The following is a 20,088-nucleotide window of genomic DNA, read 5'->3' on the forward strand; positions in this document are numbered from 1 at the left end:
GCAGAGGACCTGCAATATCTCCGGACGTCATACGGGCTCTGGCCTGATTGGACGTCTCAGATATCCTCAAATTCAATTCAATCTATGCGAGCGAGCAACTAGCCGCCTATAATGCGGGGAATCTCTCCATACTTGATTATACCGGCACTGGGTGCACATTCATGAACTGGAGGCAACTGTTGGCAATTGTTCTGCCCTTCTATCTCTCGCTCGACACGCCACCATGCATGCAGTCATTTTTCCGCGCTTTGAGCCTTGAGATATCCTAAGGAAGCTCTGATCCTTATCAGCACTATAATTCTACAGGTGAGATTTATCGAATGAATATAATGGCTGGAACCTTTTAGAAACTCGTAATAGGAAATTATTTTCATTTCATAGAATCTACGTTGAGCTATATAGGTCATAAACTTCCAATCATTTTGATGGCCTGGCAACACATAATCAAGTGCGCATCTCCCAGAGATATATACAGATTCTATTTACACTCCCAAGACCTCCGTCATGATATCGATGCATATAACTCCCACCAGCTAATGGGTATATACAAAGAACGGATTCTTCCTGTCCGCCGTGTCCGCAAAGGCAATCTTGTCCCGCATCTCATTCTTCTCCTCCTCACTCATCCCCGCAAGCGTCTTCTTATTCATCCGATTCAGCCAGTCATTGTACAGCCTCAACGCTACGATCACCAGGCAGGTCGCCGCTAGCGTTGCGACGATGCTGGCCTTGCCCGAGATATACCCCGGAGCCTGGTAGGCCTGGAACGTCTGCGTGCCGAGGATGTTGCCCACACAGAAAGCGACGAGCGTGAGCGCGTTGGCGGTCACCTTCTTGGAGTGGCCGGCGATGTTCGACGCGTTCCAGGCGAGCAGGAGCATGAATGACGCGCCAAAGGTTCCCGAAATGAACGAGGCAGCCAGCAGGCCAGCCTTGTTAGTGGGATGACCGTTCGGATCAAGGCCAATCATAAGTGCGGCACTCAGGATAGTGGGAATAATACATATGAACATGACCAGGCTCCGGTCTCGCCAGCGATCCGATAACCAGCCGGAGAGTAAGACGAATACTGCCCCAATGACACCAGACGGCACGTTCAGGATAAGAGCCTGCTGAGAAGTGTAGCCAAATGTGGTCAGGAGGATATTGGAGAAGTTTGAGATACCACCGTTGGGGATGCTGGTGAGCATCGTAGCGAGGCAGACGAGCCAGATGCGGATGTCCTTGAACGTCTCAAAGACTTGCGACTTCTTCAGACGCGCGTTCTGCGTGCCCGACTGGTTATCCTTCACGCGCAAGATGGCGGCCACCTTTTCGGCGTCGGTGAAACGTTTTGCTCGGACAGGAGAGTCCGGCAGGAAAACGGCAACGAGGAAACCGATGATGACGGTGATGGCTCCTATGACGAGGTAGAAGATGCGCCACGTAGCGAAGCGCGACTTGGAGAAAGAGACACCATAGGCGACGCAGCCGCCGAAGACCTGCGTCAGAGAATTGCAGACATAGAAGTAGGAGACACGACGGCCTTGCTCGGACTTTTTGTACCACATGGCGATGATGAGCACCAGGATAGGGGCGACGCTGCAGCAACGGTCAGCACAAACAATGGATGACAGGCAGAGAGAACACACCAGCTCTCAAAAACACCCAGCAGAGTGCGCACGACGGCCAGACCGGCGAAGCTCGTGCACGCGGCGTGGCAGCAGAGGACGACACCCCAGATCATGATGTTGACGCCGAGGTACAGGCCCAGTCGCGAGATGCGCTGTGCCAGGTATTGCGTCGGGAATTCGGCAGCCAAAAAGCCTGATACCAGCATTGCTGTCAGTTGTTTGCTTCCGCTTCCCCAGCATCTCTCACGACTTACCGACGTAGAACAGCATGCTCACGTCCGAATAGTCCTGTCCCACGAGATGTGTGTCTGTCCGGATGCCCATGACAGCCGTGTATGCCAGCGTCGTTTTGTCCAGGAACTGCAGGAAGTAGACGGCTGCCAGCAGAGGCGCGATGGTAAAGTCGATCTTGCGGATCAACTTCTTCAGCTGCACCGGGTCTTCGAGGATGGCATTGCCCTGCGCAGCGATCTCTGCTGGACGTGGGTGGTTCTCGAGAAAGGCGAGTGCTTCATCGGCGTCCTGGAGGTTGGTGACGTTACCGGCACCCTGCAAGGCGCCAGTGGAGAGGAAACGCGCATCGAGTTTGGCGAAAGGGTTGTTATCAGACGCCGTCTCTGAAACCCGTTTCTCCTCTGCCATGGTGAAGGTGACTGCCAGGATTCAACACAGTACGCGGGCAAAAAGATTGAGGCAGCAGGTGTCCGCCACGACGGGTCGAGACAGCTCTTATAGCCACGATCTCGAAAATCGATCGGCTGCAGGGTATCTCGCATGGCTTCGTGCACGGGCAGCCTACTCAGACGATGGCTTGCTTCCATGATTGCTGGGATTATCTTCGAGTGCGGGGAGAGGCTTATCGACGAGCCGCATGATGACCTTCCCTTCTGAGCAGGGGGTCTATCCAGTGCTTGACCATATCGGGCAGCTCGATCACAATTCCAAACACGCGTAGAGCACTCCGGCCTCGATTCTAGATTGCCCTTGAGCAGTGACGGATTTCCGTCCGTTATCTTGATTCTTGGCACCCCCAATTTTGGCCGCCAAACCCCGCAGGCATAGACGGGACGCTCGCTTTCGCGTTAAGCGATAAGGAGCTTGGGCCTCTGGCTAAATCAAGTCCGATAGGGATTCAGCGCGCATTGGTAGAATGGCCTGCAGATGGTCTGCAACAGCGGCGATTCAGTTCGGACAATTGCCGATGAATCTGGGGTGCGCAGATAAGCCTCGGAAAATATCAACGGATATTACTTGATCTTTTCCAGTGGAACAAATGATGTGACTGCTTGTAGATTTCTTCTGTTTTCTTTAAATAAACATAGATAGAACGGCTTGCCTCCCATATACCAGTTAATATTAATTGAATACTCTTCTCGTTCCTCTTCTTTTTTTTCTTCTTGAAAAGTGTGAAGATAAATGACATGCGAGTTTCATTCCTTGATTAAGAGGTGTAGGTTGAATTCACGCGACGAAAAACGATGAGAAGCTCAATAGTTACAGAGAAACCGATCTTTGAAATTATAAATAGAAAAAAAATCGCGGTTATTATCAATGCTCCCTGGAACAAGAAATCATCGGAATTTCGAAGAGCAGCGTTACTTTATTGCTCTATGAATTTTGGTTGCAAGTAAAGTAAATCAGAATATTACTTGCTTTAGATCTAAGATATATTGTCTTTCAATATTTGTATATTCACTGATGCTATGACTCAGATTCGCGATGTCATCGGGAAATTCGGATATCATACTAGCGGGGCATGCGATAAGAAGCAAATTTAGTCATTGATAATGCTTGCTCGGTTGATTCCCGTGGAAACGTTGTTTTAAGCATAGTCAACGGCAAAACCGATAATTATTACGGCGATTAACTAATATAAATAAATATCCTTATCTGCGTGTTCCTGTGCAGGGCCGTCACTCTTCGCATCGCCCTTCGCCGGCGGCCCACCAACTGCCACGAGAACAGACATTGAGAAAGGGACAATAAATGCTGAAGTAACTATATTGATGTAGGTCAGAACAGATTTGGTCCTATCGTTCAAAAACGAAAATAGAGAAATTACGGACCAGTAACCATGCTTTATGCCCATGCCACAATCATCACCGTGGATGCTGCCAGGAACATCATCCTCGACGGTGCAATCCTCGTTCGAGACACCGTGATCGCGGACATTGATAAGGCAGACGTCCTCCTAGCCAAGTACCCCGGCGAGGAAGTTACCAACCTCGAAGGTCGCATCATCATACCGGGTTTGATCAGCACGCACATGCATGTTGCGCAAACGCTTCTAAGAGGTAATTAGTGATAGGGTCATCGCTCTTCTGCTGTGATTTAAGATCGATCCTTTAACTGCGAACCAGGTACTGCCGATGATCTGGAGCTGGTCTCCTGGCTATGCGAGAGGATATGGGTTCTCCAGGGCAACTTCACGGCCGAAGACGGCTACGCAGCAGCCCGTCTCAGTATCGCGGAGATGCTAAAATCAGGGACGACGTGTTTCCTAGAAAGCATGGTCAGGCCTCTCACCTCCTCGACATACCTTCGCTGACCCGTAAAGCGTGAAGTTCGCCGATCGCTACGGCTTCGACGGGCTTTGCAAAGCAGTTGAAGAGAGCGGTATCAGGGGCTGCCTGGGGAAGATCGTTATGGACATCGGGACATACGCAAAAGATCCGAAATGGGCAATGCACCCTGGTCTAGTCGAAGATCGCGAAACGTCTCTTCTCGGTGCGGTACAAATGTGGGAGAAATGGAATCGAGCTGCGAATGACAGAATCCGAGTTTGGTTCGGTGCGAGAACTCCTGGCGGGTGCGTCTCTCGAGTCATCTTCTCACGCAAAACGAATTGATTCTGATAGATGAATAAATAATGCAGCGTCTCGGATGCGCTATATTGTGAAATGACGTCCATCTCCCGGGAGAAGGGTATCCCGATAACAATGCATTGCGCCGAAATTGCCGCTGATAGGGCGTTTTTCAACTCCCAGTCGCACACGCCCATGTCATACTGCTCGTCGGTGGGACTTTTAGGCCCGTCTACAGTGCTCGTTCACATGGTGCATTTAGACGACTCGGATATCGAACTGCTCGCTCAGACAAAGACGCATGTGGCACACTGCCCGACGTCGAATGCGAAACTGGCTTCGGGGATCTGTCGTGTTCCTGATCTGCTCAAAGCCCAGGTCAACATCGGGCTGGGGACGGATGGGGCCCCATGCAACAACACCTGCGACCTGCTGCAGGAAATGAAACTGGCTGCGATCATCCACAAGGCAACCAGCAACGACCCAACCGTTGTTCCCGCCGAAACCGTCTTAGAAATGGCAACGATCAACGGAGCCAAGGCCCTCGGGCTGGATGAATCGATCGGGAGCCTGGAAGTCGGCAAAAAGGCGGACTTTGTCGTCACTGATATGCGCAAAGTGCACCTGCAGCCGGTCTTTTCGCCTGTCAGTGCCGTCGTCTATACTGCTACCGGGCGTGATGTGGAGATGGTCGTCATCGACGGGAAAGTCGTTGTTGCTGACGGGTCGCTGACAACGATGGACGAGCAAGAAATCTTGAAAGAAGCGGAATGGAGAGCCAGAGATGTTGTAAGGAGAGCCGGTCTCAGCGAGAAGGTGAAGCCAAGATGGCCTGTTAAATAGGGAAGCTATCTGCACTGGTGCTTGGATAGATGTGTGATGCTCTAAACAATGGACTTCTGTATGTGTGATTTAATCAAGGCGCGACCTGGTATAGTAATTTTAGTATATTCCACTATATTCGAGATTAGTTCATTTTAAATGCTTACTTTAAGAACATACACTCATATTGTCCACATCTTTTATCAGATCAAACTTCGCATTCTGTCACTCACGTATTTGTTCATTTATTATGGTCTATCCGTGAATTAAATTTTCCAGAGACCTGTACGCGACCTCCTAAAATCTTCGCCTCTTAGCCTAACCACATCTTTACTAAATCGAAAAACAAATCATGCAGAAGCTTGAGCCGATGTCCTACCGTAATGCGCATGGTTTGGTAATCATCTCTCCATGGTTACTCGCATTGGCGTATGCAGGGTTCCCTCGATTGACCTGCCCATATGAGAGCATATGCATGCTTATTTACGTAGGTATAGCGGAGATATTACGACCCCCCTGCCCGAAGTCCGGCGAATAAGAGTAAGGAAAATGTTAATCCGTGCCCAAATAAGAGTTTTCCGCAGATGCAAATAAAAATTCCATGCACGCTAGAGTCCTTGCCGTGCCCTATCGCCAGGATACCCGGCCAACGCGACTTCTCACTCCATCTATTCGGCGAAATAACTATGATTTCATAGTGCTGCCGCTGCACTGGATTATTGGACAAAAGTGACAAGGATGTCAGACAATCACAGTGGGAGATTTTGATGGAGTGTGTCAAGCAGGCAGATCATACACCTCCTGCCCACATGGACAGGGTAGATTGGTGGTGCTGATCCTGGACAGTACATTGGTCAAGTATCCCTCAATCGATTATTTTAACTCTACGGCCACGTCAGCACTAGACTTGTTGTTTCCCCTCATCTTGAATAATAAGAATGTATCTGCATCGTTCTTTTTTTTCTGGTTTTCTCTTCTTGTCTTTGTCTCTCGGGTTGTACAGTACTTGACGCGAAGCTACTCCACTTGTCGACGCCATGGCTTTGATTTCCGCCCTTAATATCATCCTAGTCATTGTGGGACTATATTCCTTGAAAGCATCTCTCGACTTCCTGAAGGGAAAACGTGCACCGCTGCCACCAGGCCCAACACCGAAGCCGATCATTGGAAACCTGACTGATCTGCCACCACCTGGCGAGCAGGAATGGCGGCATTGGCTCAAGCACAAAGACCTTTACGGTTTGTACGATTGATAGGTTTTTTGTAATTATGAGCCCAGCTCTAACGATCCATATCCTTTGACAGGTCCCATCAGTTCCGTGACCGCCCTGCGACAGACATATATTATCCTCAATGACGTCCGTCTGGCGTTTGAGCTCCTTGAGAAGCGGTCTGCTATACACTCTTCGCGACCGAGGCTGGTCTTCGGAAATGAAATGTAAGCAATCGCCGACATTTTTCCCATGGAGTTGATCAACGACCAGAAAGCATGCTGATGGCCCTTTCTTTGCAGGGTAGGATGGAGAAACTTCCTTTCGAGCGTGGAATACTCGAGTCGATTCCGCGCCTATCGCAAGCTTATGGGCCGACTGCTTGGCTCCAAAGACTCAGTTTCGCGGTTTTATCCTCTTCAGGAGGTCGAGGTGCGGCGCTTTCTCTGGCGGGTGCTGCAGAAACCAGATGACTTGGTTCAACATCTCCGAACGTTAGTATTCTTTATCTTTTTTAGAGGCCCAGGATAGAAGTGATAATGTCTCTGCATTTAGCGAAGCTGGTGCGGTCATCCTGAAGATCGCCTATGGCTATACGATCGAACCGCACAAGAAGGATCCTTTCGTGGACCTGGCCGACAAGACGCTGCTTGTGTTCGTTGCCGCGACCACTCCTACGGCCTGGCTGGTGGATATCATGCCTTTTCGTGCGTTCTCCCCGTCCGTATTCAGAATATGGAAAGCTGATGGCAACAGTGAGATATCTTCCTGATTGGTTTCCAGGCACAGAATTCAAGCGCACCGCCCGGCTTTGGCGGAAAACGGTGACCGATCTAGTGGAAAGGCCGTATGCGTTTGTCAAACAGCAGATGGCGCAGGGCAAATATGAGCCATCGTTTGTGTCGCAGTTGCTGGATAAAGGTGATTTGGACCCCGAGGAAGAATTCGCCGTCAAATACTCGGCGGCGTCTTTGTACGGCGGCGGTGCAGATACCGTATGTTCATATGATTCTAAGAATGTTGTCTGATATGGATGCTGATCTGACAGACTGTCTCATCCATGGAATGCTTCTTCCTGGCGATGACTCTATTTCCAGATGTCCAGCGCAAAGCGCAAGAAGAGATTGACCGGGTTGTGGGCTCTGGGCGACTTCCGGGGTTCCAGGACCGCGAGAACCTGCCTTATATCGATGCAATTGTGAAAGAAGTCCTGCGCTGGCACCCTGTTGCGCCGATGAGCCTGGCCCATGTGACCACCGAAGACGATATCTGCGAGGGCTATCTCATCCCAAAGGGAGCCTTGCTGCTGCCGAACATTTGGTTTGTTTCAGCTCGAACTCATCATTTGCATTGCTTTACTCTAACTCCTCTCCAGGGCTTTCACCCATGACCCAAAAGTATACCACGATCCTATGACCTTCAAGCCAGAACGCTTCTTATCCCAGGACGGTCACATTCCCGAGCTCGATCCACATACACTGTCGTTCGGCTTTGGACGACGCATCTGTCCCGGCCGCGTGCTCGCAGATTCGGCGCTTTATCTCAGCATTGCTCAGTCTCTCGCCGTGTTCAACATTCAGAAGGTAGTCGAGGACGGCCACGAAGTCGACCCGGTGGTGGAGTTTCTTCCGGGAGTTATCAGTCACCCGGTTCCATTCAAAACGTCAGTCGAGCCGCGGAGTCCACAGCATGAAGCTCTCATCCTCTCGATTGAGCAGGACCATCCCTGGGAGGAGAGTGACGCTAAAGTGCTCGAGAGTATAACCTACTGATTTGTTTATTGATTGTTTAGTTAAGAGATGTTAGGATTGAAAGCATTTTCATTGGTTAGTTACAACCTAAGGAATGGAGAGATGGACCTTGCGAGTTTCTACCTGATGTTGAAATGAATTAAATAGTAACACTTTCTGCTTCTTTAATGACTAGATCAGATACACGGCCTTCTCCTGCATTCCTTGCGTCAAACAAACTGGGGCACAAAACAAACCTAGGTTATCTAGTGAACCCCTAGTAGGAATGATAGCTGCCACGTTGACACCTTGTCTAGCCTGTTGTACCTTTGCGACAGCAGCAGCTGGCTGATTCACCGACACGAGAACCTTCACACGGATTCGTGTACAATTGTCGGAATTCCAAATCCAACATCTCGACGATTAACACAACCTCTGATACCAGTATTGGTCTTTAATCGACTGCAACTGTGTTTCCAAAACCAAGTAGACATTCGCTGCTTGTCATAACGATTTTGGACATTCTTAACGTTATATCCTGGGAGCGAGGAAACGATTCCGTATGCAGCCATGGAGGGCACGATCAAATATCTCTTTTATACCAGGACTCTATATATTTATCGTCATTAATTACATCTAATCTCTACTCATGATTATTTACTAATTAGGAAATCTAGCTCTAACAGACCAAGGAGCACACGCGACAACATTAAGAATCTCTCACTGAAACCAATAAAGAGAAATGTCTGGGGCGTCAGTGACGACAACGAAAGAGTCTCTGTTTCCACGTCTTCTTCCTCTGCCTTGATCTCAGGAATTCTTCCGCGTGATTCTTCAAGTGTTGGGTCAGGGACTCATAACATGGCCGTTTCTCAGGACAGCCCGAAACAGGACAGAACAGAAACGAGGTGGAATCTTCGACTTCTGGAAATTGATTCCCCTTCTGGTCGAAAGCTTCAGCTTGGTCGCCCACCTGTACAACCGTGTTCTGCGAGACGACGGATTCCTGACTGTCAGGAAGCCGTCGGAATAGAATGATCGGCGGTTCTGGTGACAGTAAGGCCTGTTTCTGTGAGTGCTCAGATACAATAGAGGTAAACTTTTGCGTCCCGATTTGAAGGTACTGCATTTCCCGAGGGCCTTTCGTGGGGTTCCTCCCTTTTGATGACAGCAGTAAGATATTTGATTCTGACGAATCTGGAGGGGAGAGCTTCTCAGCGCCCCATGAACAGAATTGTATCTTTATACCCTGGTCCACGGCACTATGCTTCGGACTGAAATCATCTCCCACAGACACCGGAAGAACATCATTGATGCCAAAGTCAGAGTAGCGTGCCAGTGTGCATGATCGTCCAAGTACAGAAGACAGGAACTTTGAAATGTCCTCAGACACATATCTTCTGGCAATCCTTCGAGTCGACTTTGTCGTCGTCTCCAGCGAGCCAACGACCCAGTCGCCTGTAGGTGAGTCCCACAGATTAATGTCCAGACGATTTGTTGTCTGAGGCCATGAAATTCGAAGAATCCCTTCCTTGAGACGTAATTCAGGGTGCAATCGTGTTGTGAGCGTCGGATCCGTAATCACTTTTCCCTGCACATCGTCTAATACACACCACTCCCCATCAAATGCGAGACGTCTCTCTTCGACTTCCCAATCCTGATCCCAGGGCACATCCCAGCCTGGACCGTGTCTGATAGGGTATATTCGCAGTCTCTGCACCGTCCATGAATCATGTTCGCGTTGGGACGTGGTCGAACAGGAATAGTTTTCCTTGGTGTCTGCATCGACAAAGAATTTCCGAACAAAAGAGACAAACGTCTCGACGTCAGCTCTGTTCGACATGGCTCCCAGACTTGCCCGGATGACTCCAGTGGGCTTTCCAGCGCGGATCTTGAACGGATGGCCACAGCGAAAGCCCTCGAAGAAGTTCCTGCGCATCTCCCACGGTTGCAACTGCAGGTTCTCCGCGATCCCGCCGGGGTTGCACACTCCACCAGTGCGGATCTGAATGTTGCATGCGTTTGCGAGGGCTTCAAAATGTTCCACCGGAATCCATGCGCCGTTTCCGCGGCGTATATTGAACGCCACTGTCGGTCCTTGAGTTGCACTATCGCCGTAAGTGCTGCCGATTCCCTTGTAGATGTGGCACACCGAACGGCCATTTGCATGCCGGAGCTGTGACAAGCCTGCGTATAATTCCTGCGACAGCAATGTAACGTGCATTGATATCATTGCCATCGAGGAGAACAGAGACTCATGCACACTAATGGCGGAGTCGAGCGTGGTCAAGCTGTGGAACGGCACTGTCCCGTCCTCCAGAACGTCATGCAGGCTTTCCGTCTTTCGTGCATGCCATCTGCCGTACGCGATGACCATGTCCACCGTGCCTCCGCCAAAGTATCGTCTCGAGAGCAAGATGTCGCCCGATTCCTTGCGTACGATCAACGCACCAAGGTCCGGCAAACCGAAGATCTTGTAGAAACTGAGTGCCGTGAAATCCGGCGCCGTCTCCACATCCGACAGATCAAGCTGCGCTGTTGATACAAAAGCGGCCGCATCCAAGAGTGTGAATATCTTTTGTCCGGTCTCTTTAACGAGTTGGCGAACTCGGAGCGGCCAGTCGTTTTGTAGACGACGTCCGTTGAGGTTTGACTGGGCTGGATATGCCAGGAGTCGAACAGTCTTGTCTGCAGCCAGCGACGAGGGCCTTTCGTCATCTCCAACCAAATCCATCGTTGTCCCTTTAAGCCACTTCTCCACTTCATTATCAGAGCGAAAGCAATGATAGCCAGAGCGTGCTAGTTCCCTGAGACCGACCAAACTTGTATGCGAATCGGAGTGATACCCGTACCAGAACCCGCCGGCCGAAGCATAGTCTTGGAAGCTATATCCAACCAGCTTTATGGCAGCAGTAGCATTGGCGACGACGATGACATCGAAGTGGGCGGGATCGGCGCGAAAGAAATCCAACACTCGCCGTCGAACACGCTCGACCTTTTCTGTTGCACGAAGTGAAGATGCTGAATTCGAGTGCGGATTCCCGTACAGCGACGCTTTCAGATCTGCAGCAGCCCTGTCGACCAACGACCTGGCGTACGGAGTCGTACCCGCGTAGTCGAGATAGCATGTCTCTAGAAAAAGATGGTGAGTTTCCGCTGTTGACAGACAGACCAAATTCTCCATACCATTTAGAGCGGGATACTCCTTCTTCCTGATTTTATCGACGTCGTACATCTTCGAATCCATGGTCCTTGTATCCATGTACTGCAACCGACAGACGCGGGTGAATGAAATGAAAGGCTGAAGGCCGCGTTCTTAACTGAGAGCTCTGATGTTCTGAGGCAGATATTTTGCCCAGGAGTTCCTTCTGACTCCGAGATGACTTAATCGCTGACGTGAAGGCTACACAGGGGAAGGGATGGTTGCATTGATGGAAGCCGCGTTGGTGGCAGCGCTGGAAGTCAGCCCTTCAGCCGAGGACAATGCCACCACCTATCGAAGATCAGCCAGCACGTTTGGATTGTTAAGCAAGAAACGATCGCTCTCAGCTTTACCATGTTTCTCACAGTACCCCGGCTGTACCATGCATGAGTTCTGTTTCTCTTTGCTGCCAACTCATCGAGCAGATTGCATCGACTGCAGGGTTCCATCGCAGCTGCCAAATCTTGAGAATTCGAATCTTGACTTCTTTTTTTGCAGTCTCAACTGAATCAGCGAATCAAGGACTTCAATCTCTGTACGACGATGCATGTTTGAGTTTATGCCAGATCAGAGCTGCAGCCAGCCGAGTCTGGCATTCATTATATGCGGTCCGTCGATCGATTCGTCGATAGGTATTTACTCCAGGTGTTGCATTTCGGTTAATAAATATCGCTCCTAGACGCGTAGGTAGCTGAATTAACAGGAATATCATGCGGCTGAGCGATATATTTTGGCTAAATACGTGCTGCAGAATAAATATCTGCAACCATTTGTCAACCTGCCATTCTCGGCCTAGCGCTTAGGGAAGATCAGTAAGCTGTCTGCTCTGTTTCACTTTTCCACGTAATTGTTTTTTCTTCCTTTCATCAGCTGAGACAGAATAAGTACAAGAAGAAAAGAATACATCGGTCTTCGCGTGCCATATGAAAAATATCTGCAATATTGTGAGTATGTAATGTACGTACCTAATCCTTCAGCCCCGCGTTACCCCGCTTCGCAATCGTGCGCTTACCTTGCAGGTATATGGGAAACCAAAGCAATCAATTCTGATAATTCGCTTCTACTGTTATCTTCTACATACTTATATAATATTTATTACTGTTGGAAATGTAATTCAGGATGGAAATTTCTCTATTGGCACGATCTAATTAATGCTCAGGAAGTAGCCACAGAATGAGTAGTTGACCCTGAAACCAAAAGTCATGTGGAATGATTATTGTTATGACGATGGGATCTATCGAGAGCTTGACTAGCCATCGCAACACAGGCACGTTGAGAGTAAGCAATAGGAAAGTCAACAAAACGACCTGTCAAGGAGGTTGACAGCTCATTCTGGGAGACCAAGAATCGCGGGCTCGCCAGTTGGCTTGCCGTCACTATCTCGCGGTGTGGTGCGAGATTCGATTGAATGGATGATATCTCGCATGACGTTGCCAGACCGGACTGGACGTATGTACATGGTCTGATCGCCAGGAGGACCGCAGAGACCAGACATCTCCCCGTAGAGAAGGCCGCATATTTTCCCGTGCCTGTCGATAATGAAAGAGCCGGAATCACCGGCGGCACAAAAGGAGGACTGCGTATGGCCTGGCTGCTCAGTCGATTTGTCTACAATTACATACTCTTCCGTTCGATCGCTTTTGCCCCAATTGCAAAAAGCCAGGGTGCCGTTGCAAATGCCGGCTGTGAGGTCCGTTGCTCTACCTACCTTTATATAGTAAGTTCCTTTTCTAGCTCACCAAATTCATCTAGCACCGTCCCTTCAGGAGCGATGCCAGGAGGATGACCGTACCTTAACGGTAGCATGGTTGGAAAATTGCTGGCGTCTTGTTTGACCCGAATACTTTGTCCGAGGTGGCTTCTATGAAAGCCCAGTCGATGATACGGTTTGTCACAAGTGATTTTCCTGATGAAACTAAAACTTTGCCAAGGTTGACAGGCATTGATTGGAGAATCTGGCGTTTTTCTTTCCACTCGACGATTTGGTTCTCGAAACTTTCAATTGTGTTTTTAAGTCGCACAGAAGGTCTCGCCCCAGCAACTCTACGTTCTTCTTGCTCTGCTCGTATCCTCTCCAGATCCTCTTCTACAGATCGAATAGAGTTGTTGGCGTCTTGCAACGTTGCTTTCACGTCTTTATCAGCCAAGTACAGCACGTCGACTTGTGTTTCGTCAGGCCTCAGAATTGAGGACCCAAGGCGATCAGCCTGCAGAAGCAGATTCGCGTCCGCAGAGCTCGGTGGCCGAACAACATGGTAATTCGTAAGGATACCCTTACGGGTAATTCCGTTCTGGCTCAGCGTCACAAAGCCTCCCAAAGTCCCTCCACCGCGTTCGCCCTTGACACCAATGGAAAAACCCATTTCTGGCTGCCCGTCACGTCTCATGCGTTGCAGATACGATACCCCAGGATGAACCTCCTGAGTTCGCTCCCCAAGATGTTGGGGATTCTACGGAGACGTGCTCCCCGGTAGGAATTCGACGTCTACGACAGTATGGGTTGCCGCACGAAGTAGTCGTTTTGTCGAACGCACGATGTTTGCGAAATCAACCACGGTGCCTGGGTCCACCATAACGACGACAGTTGGGACCGCGTTTTCCTCAGTGCGCCCCACATTGAACAGGCAGAGAACTCTCCAAGAAGCACTAAGATTGGCGTCAAGTTGTTCAACGAGCTTGCTTTTCGCCCTTTCATAAATTTCAACGGCTTGATGACTAGGGTCAATAGCAAATAGTGAGGGCTGAAAACAGAGCTCATAATGCACGATTTTGACATGAACATCGTGGATGTTGTGCGTAAGAAGGAAGTCGTAAATGTCGTCTTTTGCGGTGCCCAAGTTTCGTGGAACAACCATCGTGAGACGGAACATGAGCCTCAGCATAGTCACTGGGATATCCCCCACCTGGGTAGCCTGGTTTAGTGACCTCGTCAACTGCGAAGAGAGGCTCATCTTGGAATTCGTGCCCTCTGAGGATGCCAAGTATGTCAGAGTGGTAAGCTAGAATTCTCACTCGAACAGACTCTGGGGCGCTATATTCAAGAAGAGGATATGGCATCGGATTCGGGACACTTGTCGAGCGATATGGATCGCTACGGTAGAGATACTGCTCAATAGACATCTCACCCCTTGTTTCATCGGATTCGCGAAGCTCCTGTCGACGAGGCCCGCTGTATGGAGAAAGGATCAGTCATGGTTATGAGATAATCATGGCCGAGAATCAAGCGCAGCTTCGCCAGACGTCTGAATTCCTTTATGGACTGTTAGACGATGGAATCCTGTAAAGACCAAAAATCATGAAGACGCGTTGTGTGGGAAGAAGAAGAGAAATGAAGGCAGCAGTGGATGATGAACGGTTCTTGCCGTGGCTACCTAACCTTCACTTCGCGGTTCCTGACTAGGCTGAATACTGTTCGTTGTAGCATTCACTGTATGACCTAAGCGTAATCAATTCGTGCTAGCATATTTAAGTCGATTCATTACGATATGCCCTCCTTTGCTATTCACTACATATGGTCCTTGCTTCTCCCCGCAAACTTTGCTACCAACGATGTTTAATCAATATATCCTATGTTTCGCCTGTCTGGAAGCTCTATAAACTCCATCGAATTACGGCAAAAAGCCATGGATCGACGAGAATCATATTTCTGGCACAGGGAAACAAAGTAATAACCTAAAACTGACGCATCAAGCAATGCAAACACGCTATACCTTTTCTGTCAGCTAGTTAGTTTGCCGTGACTCAGTTATCGAACTTGAGCCACAAATCTGCGTATTTTCCATGATTCATTTCTCAGTGGAACTTACTTAGTTATTCACTAATAACATCTAAGTTGTGTTGCGTGTGTGAAGATGGAGTTCGAACTCCAACGCCCGCCTTCCTCCACCAACCCCGCTCATTGTCAGGATGGATCAGCTGCTGAACAGCGATACCAAGACGATAATGTGGTGGGAGATTACGATTATGATTCCAGTCGTCGTGACCATCACAGCGACAATGTCAATTCTAACATCAACCAACAGCTGCCCCCCGCTGATGGCGGCCCAGATGCCTGGCTGTTCCTCGCGGCCTGTTTTATGATTGAGGCGTTGGTGTGGGGTATGACTACAGCCATGAACCTTTGTTTTTGATTAATTTTCATTTTTTTATATTAAGTGATTTCGATACTAAATAATCCCACAGGCTTCGCATTTGCCTTCGGTATCTTCCAGGATTACTATAGCACGCACGAGCCATTTAAGGATTCGGACAACATCGCTGCCATTGGGACTTGTGCGATGGTTTGTCCGCACTTATCCTTTCCTAGCCTTCATTCTGCACATTGTTGGTTCTATATCTGACACGATGTAGGGTATCATCTACATTCTCGCACCCTTCGTCTTTGCGCTGCTGCTGGCTGTGCCCCGACTGAAGCGATGGGCGACGCCACTCGGCTTCCTGATCATGTGTGTCTCTCTGGCTCTCAGCTCATTTGCGACCAACACGACCCATCTCTTGCTCTTGCAGGGAATTGGGTATGCTGTCGGGGCCAGTCTGGCATACGCGCCTACCATCCTCTTCATGGAGGAGTGGTTCGTTAACAAGAAAGGACTGGCGTTTGGGATCATGTGGGTATGTGCGAACTAACAACCGTATGAAAATATCGTCATTCAAAGGGAAAGCAAAAAAGAAGAAATGATTATAGTCTGACTTCTTAACAGGCCGGTACCGGGGTGTCAGGGGTCGTCCTTCCCGTCTTCCTCCAGTGGCTGCTCAACGCCCACGGCTTTCGCGTCACTCTCAGGGTCTGGTCTATCGTGCTCTTCGTCCTGACAGCCCCTCTTCTATACTTCGTCAAGCCCCGGTTGCCTATCGCCCAGTCATCCAGCATGCGTCCGTTCGACTTTAGCTTCCTCTGGAACCGAACCTTCCTGATTTTCCAGCTTGGCAACGTGCTCGAAGCTCTGGGCTTCTTCCTCCCGTCCATTTATCTCCCGACGTATGCTAGTCGCATTCTTGGTGCTAGCAATCTGGTTGCGTCTCTCACAGTCCTCCTTGTCAACCTCTCCTCAGTCTTTGGATGCATTATAATGGGGACGCTGGTCGATCGCTATCCTGCGACGACCTGCATCTTCATCTCCACCATTGGCAGCACCATAGCCATCTTCTTGATCTGGGGCTTCTCAATCAAGCTAGCACCTCTGTTCCTCTTCTGCATTACATATGGCATTTTTGCTGGACCCTTCTCAGCCACCTGGCCGGCAATCATGAAGGAGGTCAAGAAGAGGAAGAATTCAGCCGAGCCTACCATTGTGTTTGCCTTCCTAGCGGCGGGGAGGGGCATCGGCAATGTGGTCAGTGGGCCACTGAGTGAGAAGCTCCTGCAAGGCTTTCCCTGGCGAGACGCCGCCAGTGGAGCATATGGCAGCGGCTATGGCACCTTGATCGTCTTCACTGGAATTACAGCCTTGCTTGGCGGGCTCAGCGTCCTGGCACGGCCGTTGAGGTTACTCTGAGCTTGCTGTCGCTTGACATTGGGATGAAACTTTGCATAACTGCATCATGTACTTCCATTCATGGACCAGCTGGGAAAAAGCGTCTTCTCGATATGCTTCAAAAAAACGACACTAGGGGGGATACTCCGATTGTAAACGAGCTTCTAGAAGGGTTCCGCTGCGGGTCCGGCAGTCTTGGCATGTGCCAAGACCAATGCCCACGCTTTGCGTCGGTTTTACTGTTTTTGTGCCGGCCAATCTTCATGGATGCTCTTCCTGTGCAAGACTTCAACCAGCACCAAGACAACTGATAGCAGCGTGGCTATCAGCCTTGTTAGCAACTTACATACTCCGTCAAGCCCTGGGAACTGTCCAGATCTCGCTTCATAATTTCTCAGGTCGATCAATACTGATAGGTCGGAACTAGGTTTCAGAAAATATGTATATTTCTTGCGTTCTCTAAAGGATTGAAAATATCAACAAGTAATTTTCTATTCGACAAGAATATTCTAATCTGATCAATATGCGGTATTGAGGGGAAAGTCGACGAACGCGTCTTGATAATTCCAACTTCGAATCTGTTGCGGAGATGCCACGTGACTAGACAGGTCAGGTGACGAGTATCATCTGTCAACTTCGGCTCAACCAATCAACGTGCCGGAACCTCCACAATTAACTTCTACCCCGGATTCCGGCGACATCATTCTGCGTAACTCTGCCTAACTTGCAGCATACAGTCATGGATGATCCTGATGATACAAGTATTGGATGATGGAGCGCCTTCCCCCTAACAGAAGACGGTCGAAGGTGCCGCCAGAGCAGAGGAAACGAGTCTCCAGAGCGTATGTGCCGCTAATCAATCAGCAGAATTTATGCGGGCTTCTTTTTCTAATCTTCTGGCAGATGCAACGGTTGTAACGTTCGACGCATCAAATGTACTGGCGACAAGCCCTGCCGACAATGCCGTTCGGCAGGCCGGTCATGCGAGTATCCTTCCGCCGCGGAAGAGAGAATCACTATATCCCGCGCAACCTACGAGGACCTGCAGGCTAGCGAACAGTTCCTGCAGAAGTGCCTTAGCGCGGCGATCCCGTCGGAGAAAGACCGTCTGGAACTGATGAGACGGGTCCGGACTGCACACGACCCTTCTCCCTCTCAGAGTGGTAGTGCGACTCCTCTGAAGAACCTCAATTCTTCCGACTCAGACGAAGTCTTGGACGGAGGCCGTCTACTAGCCGATCCGGACGGCCACCGGAGATATCTAGGTAATTCGTCCGGCGCGGCCTTCCTGGACCAACTTCGGGAGTTTGCCAGCACGGTATTGCCACTGGTCTCCCATGGGGATGGCTGTCTAGGCCCGTCGCAGATGGAGGATTCATTCGCCGCCTTGCTGGGTCGATATCAGACGCATGACTCTCGTCCGCTGTTTCTCCCACAGGTTGATCCATATCATCTCCCATCATTAACCGAGGCAGAGACACTTCTTTCTACCTTGCCCAGTTTTGACGAGCAAACGAACCACGTAAGTATCCACTACTGGGGACCATTATCCCAGACACTGCGACAAGCCTATTCTCCCCAGCTGCTCGACGGTCTGTCTATGCGGTCGAGCCTTCTGGCCATCTTGAATGCTGCATTGGCTGTGGCCAGCAAACAAGCAACAGCCACTCGGACAGTGGGTTCCGAGCCGAGTCAGAGTTACTTTGCGCGCGCGAAACTGCTGCTCCAAAACCCCCTGGAAACCGCCACTCCAGCCCATATCCCGTGTCTTTCCATGATGGGCTACTATCTCCTGGGCGAGAATCGCAGAGACGCCGCTTACTCCTACATCCGACTGGCAGGGCACATCGCCATCACGTATGGATTCCATGAAAGCTGGATGACGGGCGAAAGGGAGAAACGCCAGTTTTGGACGGTCTACGTGCTTGACAGGTAGAGAGATCTACAATATGAGGAGTGCGTGTCGCTGACGTTAGTTTAGGTTCGTGAGCTGTCTTCTCGGACGGCCCAACATGATATCAGATGATGATATCGGAGTTGACTTGCCCAAGGATGAGCCGTGAGTGTAGCCAAACTCGACTACTGTTAAGTGTCATCATCACTGACACTCTGCCAGTGGACTTCCATGTGCCGAGGGCCTTCGTGCCCACGTACAACTGGCCAGGATCATAGGCCTCGCTATGAGCAAAATATACGGTCATCGACGGGGCCACGTTCTTGGAGTGAGCCATATCCCCGCTTTCCTCGCGGATTTGGAGAGATGGTGCTCGCAGTTACCTCCTTCCTTAAATGTCTCTCGTTGTTCTGCACAAGGAGCAAACCGCGATCTATTGTCTCTACACATGACCTACAATCAGGTGCGATGAGGGATTCATTAGGAGCAATCTAAATTGAATTGCTAACCTTTTCGTCTAGACAATCATCCTTCTTACCAGACCGCTCTTGTTTTCTGCAGTCAAACATGCCGTGGCTCGCTGTTTTGTACCTTATCCTGCGGACCCAAAGAAGCTGCCGAATGAGCAGCTCTTGAGTGTCTGTACAACCGCCGCGCAAAAGAACGCGGAACTGTTCCACCATCTGTGGGAGACAATCGTCTCTAGAGACACGTCCGGACTGACGATGGTCGACTACCACAATTCGTTCAACGCGGCGTTGATCCTGGAACTTGTGCGTCTTCGGAACCCAACCGCTCATGTCGCCAGCACGGACGACACGAACTCGGTGCACATTACGACCATCACCGACGTTCTGCGGATTGCTGGCCAGAAGGGTGATGATTTCGCTCAGGATTGCTTCACCGTTCTTGTGGACTTCCGGCACTTGGTCGAGAAGTTGTTAACGGCTTGCAGGGAACAAGCAGCAACACAAATTTTCAACATCCAGACTCATAATTCGCAAATACAATCACAGAACAAGTCGCATATTGACGCCGTCGACAGCAATAATACCCAATCGTCAGCAGCAAAGGCAGACTCTAGCTGTGATAATGTACGGCATGAAGATGAAGATCAAGATCTGAATGTCCATTCAGTCTTGGAAGAAAGCTTCAATTTGCCGAATTTCGAATACCGGGGGATGTTTGACGAGTTTACGGCCTGGTTGCAGGATGATCTGTTTTGAAGGACGTATCTCTATCGATCTATGTATATTATTATTCCTGTACAGAACATGTGGTCTATTCTACTGGTGTCTTTTGCCTTTCCGTGGTTCTTTCGTGACGGAATGAGAGATC

The 20,088-nt window shown here is 49.9% G+C and overlaps 7 protein-coding genes across 7 annotated transcripts; 3 read left to right on the top strand and 4 right to left on the bottom strand.

Moving 5' to 3' along the window:
* Positions 1 to 533: 533 nt before the first annotated feature.
* On the bottom strand, positions 534 to 2,255 carry T310_5077 (MFS transporter, ACS family, allantoate permease; the record flags this gene model as incomplete). The annotated part of the gene is made up of 3 exons (XM_013472046.1): positions 534 to 1,581; positions 1,632 to 1,821; positions 1,868 to 2,255. The coding sequence occupies 3 exons, from the start codon at positions 2,253 to 2,255 to the stop codon at positions 534 to 536; spliced, it is 1,626 nt and encodes a 541-aa protein (XP_013327500.1).
* Positions 2,256 to 3,687: 1,432 nt separating this feature from the next.
* T310_5078 (Guanine deaminase) lies at positions 3,688 to 8,222 on the top strand (the record flags this gene model as incomplete). Its single annotated transcript, XM_013472047.1, has 14 exons — positions 3,688 to 3,907; positions 3,974 to 4,106; positions 4,171 to 4,422; positions 4,489 to 5,206; positions 5,290 to 5,318; positions 5,731 to 5,779; positions 5,938 to 6,057; positions 6,358 to 6,482; positions 6,519 to 6,677; positions 6,753 to 6,882; positions 6,971 to 7,205; positions 7,240 to 7,445; positions 7,499 to 7,770; positions 7,826 to 8,222. The coding sequence occupies 14 exons, from the start codon at positions 3,688 to 3,690 to the stop codon at positions 8,220 to 8,222; spliced, it is 3,045 nt and encodes a 1,014-aa protein (XP_013327501.1).
* Positions 8,223 to 8,372: 150 nt separating this feature from the next.
* On the bottom strand, positions 8,373 to 8,752 carry T310_5079 (uncharacterized protein; the record flags this gene model as incomplete). Its single annotated transcript, XM_013472048.1, has 2 exons — positions 8,373 to 8,507; positions 8,558 to 8,752. 2 exons carry the CDS (start codon positions 8,750 to 8,752, stop codon positions 8,373 to 8,375), a joined length of 330 nt encoding a protein of 109 aa, XP_013327502.1.
* A 182-nt stretch (positions 8,753 to 8,934) lies between these two features.
* Positions 8,935 to 11,427, bottom strand: T310_5080 (Molybdopterin cofactor sulfurase; the record flags this gene model as incomplete). The annotated part of the gene is made up of 1 exon (XM_013472049.1): positions 8,935 to 11,427. The coding sequence occupies one exon, from the start codon at positions 11,425 to 11,427 to the stop codon at positions 8,935 to 8,937; it is 2,493 nt and encodes an 830-aa protein (XP_013327503.1).
* Positions 11,428 to 12,709: 1,282 nt separating this feature from the next.
* Positions 12,710 to 14,333, bottom strand: T310_5081 (uncharacterized protein; the record flags this gene model as incomplete). The annotated part of the gene is made up of 3 exons (XM_013472050.1): positions 12,710 to 13,090; positions 13,227 to 13,751; positions 13,917 to 14,333. 3 exons carry the CDS (start codon positions 14,331 to 14,333, stop codon positions 12,710 to 12,712), a joined length of 1,323 nt encoding a protein of 440 aa, XP_013327504.1.
* Positions 14,334 to 15,233: 900 nt separating this feature from the next.
* Positions 15,234 to 16,877, top strand: T310_5082 (MFS monocarboxylate transporter; the record flags this gene model as incomplete). The annotated part of the gene is made up of 4 exons (XM_013472051.1): positions 15,234 to 15,480; positions 15,565 to 15,662; positions 15,733 to 15,993; positions 16,083 to 16,877. The coding sequence occupies 4 exons, from the start codon at positions 15,234 to 15,236 to the stop codon at positions 16,875 to 16,877; spliced, it is 1,401 nt and encodes a 466-aa protein (XP_013327505.1).
* Positions 16,878 to 17,627: 750 nt separating this feature from the next.
* T310_5083 (N-terminal binuclear Zn cluster-containing/DNA binding domain-containing protein) lies at positions 17,628 to 19,875 on the top strand (the record flags this gene model as incomplete). The annotated part of the gene is made up of 7 exons (XM_013472052.1): positions 17,628 to 17,698; positions 17,760 to 18,378; positions 18,412 to 18,788; positions 18,838 to 18,915; positions 18,973 to 19,213; positions 19,272 to 19,626; positions 19,796 to 19,875. The coding sequence occupies 7 exons, from the start codon at positions 17,628 to 17,630 to the stop codon at positions 19,873 to 19,875; spliced, it is 1,821 nt and encodes a 606-aa protein (XP_013327506.1).
* Between the last annotated feature and the right edge of the window lie 213 nt (positions 19,876 to 20,088).

Source organism: Rasamsonia emersonii (genome assembly GCF_000968595.1).
Source record: "Rasamsonia emersonii CBS 393.64 chromosome Unknown ctg1118621760236, whole genome shotgun sequence".
In the NCBI taxonomy this organism is placed as follows: Eukaryota; Fungi; Ascomycota; class Eurotiomycetes; order Eurotiales; family Trichocomaceae; genus Rasamsonia; species Rasamsonia emersonii.